The sequence below is a fragment of the Manis pentadactyla genome, chromosome 8, assembly GCF_030020395.1.
Source record: "Manis pentadactyla isolate mManPen7 chromosome 8, mManPen7.hap1, whole genome shotgun sequence".
NCBI lineage: Eukaryota > Metazoa > Chordata > Mammalia > Pholidota > Manidae > Manis > Manis pentadactyla.
Window position 1 is genome coordinate 34141686 of NC_080026.1, and position 8531 is coordinate 34150216.

Genomic DNA, 8531 nt, shown 5'->3' on the forward strand with positions numbered 1-8531 from the left:
CATGTAATTGTATATTAATGATACCAAAATAAAAAATAAAATAAATTAAAAAAAAGAAAGATTAAAAATATCAAGTATAATTGTATACCTAATGAAAACTATAAAGTTTGATTTCCCTTCCCATCTTTTCCTAATGCGTATTTAACATAACTGAGTTTGCCCTATATACAGAATTTTGAATACTGCTTTTGCACTTATGTTTCATGAGCATTTTCCCATGTCATTAAAAAGTCTTCACAGAAATAATCTGCAATGGCCACATGGAATTCCAGAGGGATGTACCAAAATCTTCTCTACTATTCCACTAACAGTGGACATTTAGGGCTGTTGAGACATTTCATTATTATAAATAATGCCTCCGTGAATACCTTTGTGGTAAAATTCTATTTCCTCAGGATAAGTTTCTATAGGTAGAATTACAGGTTCCTGCTGAATACAAAGTGGTTTCCAGAAAGGATGTCCCTACCCACACTCCCACCAACCACAAGGGAGAAACAGCTGGTGTTAACAAATCTTGAGACCAAAGATTATCTTTGAAAAGAATATATGTTGCCTAATTTGACAGTCACCAAACAGCATTTCATTGTTCTTCTAATTATCTGCTTCCTTTTAGCAGATAGACATAAAAGGATCTAAGGAGTCCTCAGATAAAGGAAGAAGCTTTCTTTTGTCTGCAATCAACCAACTACTTGTGCAAATCACTTTACTATGGTTAATTCTCTCTCCCCTTTGTTGGCAGGTTTGGGAGATTCCACCTTTCAGGTTTTAGCCATTGTGAAGAGAAGAGTTTTGAGGTATAGTGCAGATGACATTCTGGGTCAAAACATATCTATTCTTCCACTGCCAAGTTTCATGAAAAGCAAGTCTTGGAACCGGTCTGAAATTCAGTCCTTCAAATGATAGGGTGCCTATCATACCCAGTGTATGGAAATGTGAAGATCCAGAAGTTTTATTAACGATTTAATGAAAGTAAAAGTGCTTTTAAAAGTCTTTAATTCTACATAATATAATATTGTCACTGCTTTTTACCTAGTCATTATTCTGTCCTAAATTGGCAGTTTCTCAGAGTCCCACTTCCTGACCCCAATATCAGCTTTCAGTAGAGGAAGACCTTCACCAGCAGGCATTAGGGAAGGGATGCAGACAAAAGAAGATAATCATGCTCTGTAGAGAAAAGGTTTCCAATCTAGGGGCTATCTCTGAAGCACCTCCAAACTGAAAGGTTTTATCTGGAAGAAAAGGAGGGGGAGGCGGTGTGAGGGTCCAGTCTAGGCAAGTCCTCTTCTTGTAACCGTCCCGGGGTGGGGTGAGTCTGGGGTCCGCGTAGCATCACAATCACTGCTCTTGCCTGCTAACTATGGTCCCCGCTGTCACTCCTCGGGACGCCCGGCCAGCGGTCGCACTATTTCTTGGCCCCGCCCCTCACTCGTTCCCCAGCTCCACCCAGGCTCCGCGGGGGCGGAAGTGGCGCGAATCTGGAAAGCACTGTTTGGGCGCCGACTGCCAAACCCCAGCCAGTCTGCGACTCTTAGATGTCCAATCCCCACCCCCACCGCACCAGCTCTTCAACCTACTTTCATATCCGTGCCAACGCTTAAGTCGTGGAAGACGCCGGATGTGCGACCCAAGATCTGGATTCAAGCCCGGCTTGGAATCCCGGGCCAGCCCCCGCATTGCATCTCCGTCGGCCTGCTTTCTGCCCCCTCCGCTTGGGGGCCCTGCCCTCTGTCTGGTTGGCCGTTATATATCCCCAGTGCCTAGAAGCGCGTGGCAGCAACTAGCCTCAGCAAATACCTGTTGACTAAATGCATCTCTAATGGTAACTAACACTAAGAGGATGTTCTGAGAATGAATGCGGGAGCGATTCTGTGCGAGCACTTAATAGTTTCAAAAAATACTTTTTGCTTTCTCTCATAATAAAACACTCATAAACTTTAAATAATATTCACTACCCAGGAATACACATTTACTTCTCTACCACATTCTCCCTCTAGATTCATACCAATCATCTTACCTTCTTCTGAAAGTGTTTCCCGATTGTTTACACCTGACTCTGGTGCTATTACTGTGGACGTGCATGTGCATTTATATACCGTTGTACTCTGAGGAAAGAATTTTTACTGATTTTATTTTCTGAATGGAGTCAGATGCTGCACCCACTTCCAGCATTGCCGCCTACTGGTTGGGTTACTCAGGTAAGTCACTTCCCCTCTGGGCCTCAGTGTCTCTTTGTAGCTTTCCAGAGTCTGGAATTCTATCCACGTTGAGCAAGGACGGAAGGGCCACACGGGGATGCATCGATCACTCGCGCTTGCCTCCAGGCGCATCCTGCTTTCCCTAGTTGGAGAATACCTCCGGGATGCACTCCCCAGCTCGAGACTCACAAGACCACCGCGAGCTAACTACGGCCGCTCAGGGTCTTCCCAGGCTTACCCCACCCGAGCGGTCCGGGCGCTCGACCTCGCGCCTGGCTCACGCCCTCCTCCCGCGGGTCTACCCTCTCCGCCCCACCCCACCCCACCCCCCAGCTCCCCGCACCGCCCGCCTACCCGTGCGGCGCATGCGCCGTCTGTCGAGCGTGTTTTTATAAAAGTCAGGCTTCGCCCACAAAGTTCAGTCCGTTGGCTGCAGCAGCAGGTAGCAAAGTGATCCTGAGGACTTGGGTGCTCCGGTAGCCACTGCGGCCAGAGAGCAAGCGGTTACCATGGACCAGTTTCGTGTAAGTCCCGTTTCAGCCTGCTTTTTCTTAAATGTACAAACACATGAACTTAGAACGCCACCCCTCTCCAAGCGGGCAGAAACAACCAGAACATTAGAAATGCCCGTCCCTGGGAAAAGGAGAGTGGAAAAAAGTTTTCGTGAGCATGGCTACATCGGGGGGTAGGATTGGAATCTTTCTGAATGTAGGAAGAGGAGAAAAGATTGGAGCGACCGTTTTGGTGGCTGCATGTGTCTCCCTCTTGAGTCCTGCCGTGCGCGCCAGGCTTGCACGCTATTTGCAAACATAAGAACATTTGTGCACTAGTGCGGGGAAGGCGTGCGCGGTGTCAAGGGACTCAGACCACAGGTCTGACTCTCTGGGGGAGCGGGGGGTTTTTTGGAGCAAATTATATGATCAGAATTTAGAGGTGGAGTGCGGTGCGCCCAGGCTGGATTCCCAGAGCGAGACTGAGCTCCTGTTTAATTTCAGGCAACGGCTTCTGTGGACCACTCTTGCCTTTTGGCGCGTGTTCTCTACGCGGCGCGGCCCGCGAAGCTAAGCCAGTACCCGGGTGCAGGGAGCAGAAGGTGGGGAAGGCGGGCGGACCCACGATGACGCCCGCCTGAGGGGTCGGAGTGTTGGCCGCAGCAGGGAGTGGCCAGGGGCAGCCTTTGCGCTTTGGGATTGAGGGAGTGACCTCGCGGCAGTCCGAAATCCGCGAGTGGGCCCCGGGGGTCAGGAGTTTTAAGACTGTGCGGAGGTCGAAGGAGTGTGAGCGGTCACCGCGAAGCAGCACCCCGAGGTGTTCACGGTGGGGACTAGGGGTGGAGTAAGGGATTGGGATGGCACCTGGGCTGCCGGTGGTTGCGGCGCAGACAGGCAGGTGCAAGTGGCGAGGCCGTCTGGCTCTCACCGAGCCCAGTCGCGTCGTTTAACCGTCGGTGGTTTCCTCGAGCCTTTTGAAAATCCCTTACCGGGGAGGCTTTTCGTTTCCTCCCGCGGCGCGCAATTCAAAGGTGCTCGCGGTGGAGCCGCCCAGTCTCCCCTCAGCACCCGGCCGACGGAGCCTGCCTAGCGGGCGGGCGGGCGGAATCCCCGGAGCAGCTTCCCTCTGGCAGTGGGCTTGGTGGGCCGCCGCGGAGGTCCAGAGCTGGACCACCCGGCTCTCGGCGCGCCCTCCGCCTGGAGGCTTCCAGCTGCAGGCCTCCGACCCCTTTAACTGGATCAGTGGCGGGGTGGGAAGCGACCCGGGATAGTAAGGAAATGAAACTTGGGGCGAGGACCACGGGTGCGGACCCCGTGATCTTCCCCTCCCAGGAAAAGTCTGCACTCCCTAACGTCCCAAATGCGCCAACTGATCAATATGCGTATGGCAGAGAGACCCAAGGTCCTGAGGAGCTCTAGCTTGGGAGTGAGGGTACCCACTTTAGACACCCCAGCCCAATATACCCCAAACACCAAAGACCCTTCGTTTAAGGCCGCATTCTCCTTCCGTACTACATGTTGCTTGAGGTACGGAATCGCTTGTCTTTAGACAAATGTAGGCAAAATAACGTTTTGTGCTATAGGAGAATAAGAGTCTTTGGGACCTCCCAGTGCCCCTTCCAACCCTCTTCCATTGTCCTAGCGGCTAATCTTCATCCAGAAAGTTAGCGGCAGCTCCTCAGAGCACCGGGATTCTGCCTCCTCTCATAGACCCCCTGCCATCACCACCCACGTGGCCTAGGAGTGGCTTCTGTGTTTTGTTTTGTTCCCTCTAGTGGGCAGGGCATAAATTAGCAAAGACAGGACTTTGAAACTTGTGATCTCAGCGCCCTTTTGTTCTAAGCAAAGAATTTTGTAATTGGTTCTAGTCAAAGAGGGATGTCATGGAGTGACTGTGGGGGAAGATGGGGATGAGAGCTGTAGCAGTCTAATAATTCTCTTGACCATCCCCCAGTACTTCAGGGGAGCTTTCCTGAAGAAGGTGGGGTTGAGTTGGGTTTTATAAATTGCTTTTTTAAAATAGCAGCAACCTAAAATTTTGGGTTTGGGGTTTTGAACTTGCCTGCAGGACTTGAGAGTGAATGTCCATTCCCTTGCCTCTTTAGCAGATATACCCTTTGGATAACTTCACAGAGGATGACTTGGGCTCAGGCGATTACGATTCCATGAAAGAACCCTGCTTCCGGGAGGAAAATGCCCATTTCAACCGTATTTTTCTGCCCACTGTCTACTCCATCATCTTCTTGACTGGCATAGTGGGCAATGGACTGGTCATCCTGGTTATGGGTTACCAGAAGAAACTGAGAAGCATGACGGACAAGTACAGACTGCACCTGTCTGTGGCAGACCTCCTCTTTGTCCTCACACTCCCCTTCTGGGCAGTTGATGCTGTGGCAAACTGGTATTTTGGGAAGTTCCTATGCAAGGCAGTCCATGTCATCTACACAGTCAACCTCTACAGTAGTGTCCTCATCCTGGCCTTCATCAGTCTGGACCGGTACCTGGCTATTGTCCACGCCACCAACAGTCAGAAGCCTCGGAAGCTGTTGGCTGAAAAGGTGGTCTATGTTGGTGTCTGGATACCTGCTCTCCTGCTGACTATTCCAGATTTCATCTTTGCCAATGTCAGGGAGGCGGATAGGAAGTATATCTGTGACCGCTTCTACCCCAATGACTCGTGGTTGGTGGTGTTCCAGTTTCAGCACATTGTGGTTGGCCTTATCCTGCCAGGTATCGTCATTCTGTCCTGCTATTGCATTATCATCTCCAAGCTGTCCCACTCCAAGGGTTACCAGAAGCGCAAGGCCCTCAAGACCACAGTTATCCTCATCCTAGCTTTCTTTGCCTGCTGGCTGCCCTACTACATTGGGATCAGCATCGACTCCTTCATCCTCCTGGAAATCATCCAGCAAGGATGTGAGTTTGAGAGCACTGTGCACAAGTGGATTTCCATCACTGAGGCACTAGCCTTTTTCCACTGTTGCCTGAATCCCATCCTCTACGCTTTCCTTGGAGCCAAATTTAAAACCTCTGCTCAGCATGCACTCACTTCTGTGAGCAGAGGGTCCAGCCTCAAGATCCTCTCCAAGGGAAAGCGGGGTGGACATTCTTCTGTTTCAACTGAGTCTGAGTCTTCAAGTTTCCACTCCAGCTAACACTGATGTAAAAGACTTTTATACATTAAAGAACTTTTTTTTAAGTTACACGTTTTCAAATGTAAAAGACTGACCAATACTGTACAGTTATATTGACTTGGATTTTTTTCTTATGTTTCTTTAGTTTTTTGTGAGGTTTAATTGACTTATTTATATAAATATTTTTTTGTTTTCGTGTTGATGAGTGTCTAGGCAGGTCCTGTGGCCAAGTTCTTAGTTGTTGGATGTCTGGTTGTAGGACTGTAGAAAAAGGAACTGAACATTCCCGAGTGTATAGTGAATCACTTAAGCTAGAAATGACCCTCAGCTGTCTGTGCATAAATAATCTCTCCATTCCAGTGGAACATTTTCTTTTTCCTGTTCTTAAGTTGTTTGGTTACATTATGTGATTTTTGCTATAGCAGATGGCACTTACAACCAAAGTCTGAAGTGGTATAGAAGGCTGGTTTTTCAGTTTTCAGGAGTGGGTTTTCAGCACCTACAATGTACAGTCTTGTATTAAGTTGTTAATAAAAGTACATGATAAGCTTACCTAGTGTTATGTTCTGATTTCTGTTGACATTCCTTTTGCTGGCAGAAGTCAAAGAAACAACAATAACAGATGCATATATGGCATGCCAGGTCTTCTTGTCCTAGGTATTTTAGTTGTAATATTTTACTTCACGATTACTACAACTCTGGCTCTGTTATTCCTAACGTTTTGTAGAGCCTGAAACCAAGGTACAGAAAGCCTAAGTGACTTAGTCAACGGCATGTGGTAAGTAGCACAGCCAATCTTTCAAACCAGGTAAAGTGACTTCAAAATCTGAAGTCTCAACCACTTTCAACTTGTATGAGTTTAGAAATGTCTAACCAGTACCTGCTCCTGTGAAACATAATCTTTCTGAAGGATAAACATGCCTAAAGAAGAAAAGGGATGCAATCCCATGTTTTAGATTTTACTACTCCTAAGCCCTTGTGTGATAGAGGCCTATGCCATGCTAAGCATCATAGGCTTTTCTCATATAATCCTCTCCATCTAGATAACATCACTTCCTTTTCACAGACAAGGGAACTGAGGTTCACAGCCTTTCCATAACTGCACTTTGAAGGGGACATACTAAGGGGCTGATTCCATTTGTCGTTCCAGCCCTTGCTCTTAACCATTACCCACTATTGTTCCCCAGAACACCTGGTCATAAGTCAACTGAATTGTTATCGAAAATAAAGCCAAAAGTGAATGTTTTCTTCATAAAATTAACTATGCCAAAAATACCCCTCTTGCAATATCTTCTATGCAAATCTCAACACTTACTATATTGCAACACCTAGCACCTCAAGGGTTCAGTCAAGCAGATGAAAAATTGGTGCTTTCAGAGCTCAGAAGAATGTTCTGAGGCAAGCTCCTCAATGCCCATAATTTTACACAAGATTTTCAAGTCTTATGTAATATCAGCCGTAGCTATTTACACTACCATTGTGCAAGCCCCAGGTTCTTAAGTAAATTTCAACTCTGGTCTCTGCTTAAAGACAATCTCTAAACCATAATAGCTATTAGCTATACCTATCTCACTTTGGAACACAAACAGGGCACTCCAGGCATGCACTGGATAATAACCAGGATATAATTAAGGCAATATTTGGCCTACTTTTCGTAATTGTTTCTGGCACAGAAAATCCATTTTGGAGGAAAATCTGCAATGTATCATCTTTTTGAAACAAATCACATTTGTTGAAGGCAAATTATAGATTCTGTGAAAGGAAATAACTTAATTACTTAAAACAGAATCTAATTTGGCTGTACATTTTTGCTGCAGTCTATGGATCTGGGATAATTCAGAGTGGTATTCCTATTGCACTTGAGAACACAATTAGATTTCAGATAGGAAATTATCTTGAGATTTCTTGGTTTTCCCTGGGAAGCCTAATTGGATCACACTTCATCTAAGCATAGTTTTACATGTAGTCTCTCAAAGGCTTATTCTTAAAGCCATGACCATTGTAAGACTTCACTTGAACTTTCTCTATAAATATTTATTCTTGAGAAGACAATAGAAGAAATCCTTGGAAGGAATTCTTTTTCTTTCTCAGCTTGGCTTGAAACCTTGTCACCCCAGATTCCTCTTCTCTGCCCTGGAGTCACAACAAAAGCAACCAAGTCCGAAACAAAATTCCCAGTGTCATCAGTCTTAATGGATATTTCATTCTCCCGTGGAATGAAAGTGGAATATCTCTTTTTCAAAAAGAAAAATAGCTTGGCTTGCTCTCTGCCCTGAAAGCCCCTGCCCCCTCATTCTCTGTTCCTACCCTGCCGTGTTCCAAGTGGCTCCAAAGCGTTCCCTGTGTCGTGGTTTGTCCGACAATGCTGGGAAATCCAGTCCGTGGCCAGCCCTTGGATGAAGTAGCTTATTGTTCACTCTTTTCATCCCTTATGAATGGGGCCCTTGAAGGTCAATAATGTAGATCCAATAGTATATGGAAGCTAAAATATTTAAATTGTATGCATGTCACCAATAATGGCATAAGTATGACATCTGAATTATTAACAATGTTAAGCCTGTAATTGGGGAGGAAAGTGTTTTACCTCGCAAAGCCTTTGTTATCCTAAAATGCCATTTGGTAATTCACCTCCCCACTACTGTAGTCTCCTCAGCCTCCTTTTGGTTATGCCTATATTAAAATTATAATTCTGGAGTACTCTTTTAAGAGGA

The 8531-nt window shown here is 46.5% G+C and overlaps 1 protein-coding gene across 2 annotated transcripts; it reads left to right on the forward strand.

Annotated features, from left to right (window-relative positions):
- The first annotated feature begins 2615 nt into the window (after positions 1-2615).
- Positions 2616-6372, forward strand: CXCR4 (C-X-C motif chemokine receptor 4). Of its 2 annotated transcripts, none has more exons than XM_036886652.2 (2): positions 2616-2719; positions 4792-6372. In XM_036886652.2, exons 1-2 carry the CDS (start codon positions 2705-2707, stop codon positions 5839-5841), a joined length of 1065 nt encoding a protein of 354 aa, XP_036742547.2. In that variant the 5' UTR covers positions 2616-2704; the 3' UTR covers positions 5842-6372. The 2 variants fall into 2 exon arrangements, with proteins under 2 accessions (XP_036742547.2, XP_036742548.2); XM_036886653.2 differs by having other exon boundaries at positions 4795-6372.
- The last annotated feature ends 2159 nt before the right edge of the window (positions 6373-8531 follow it).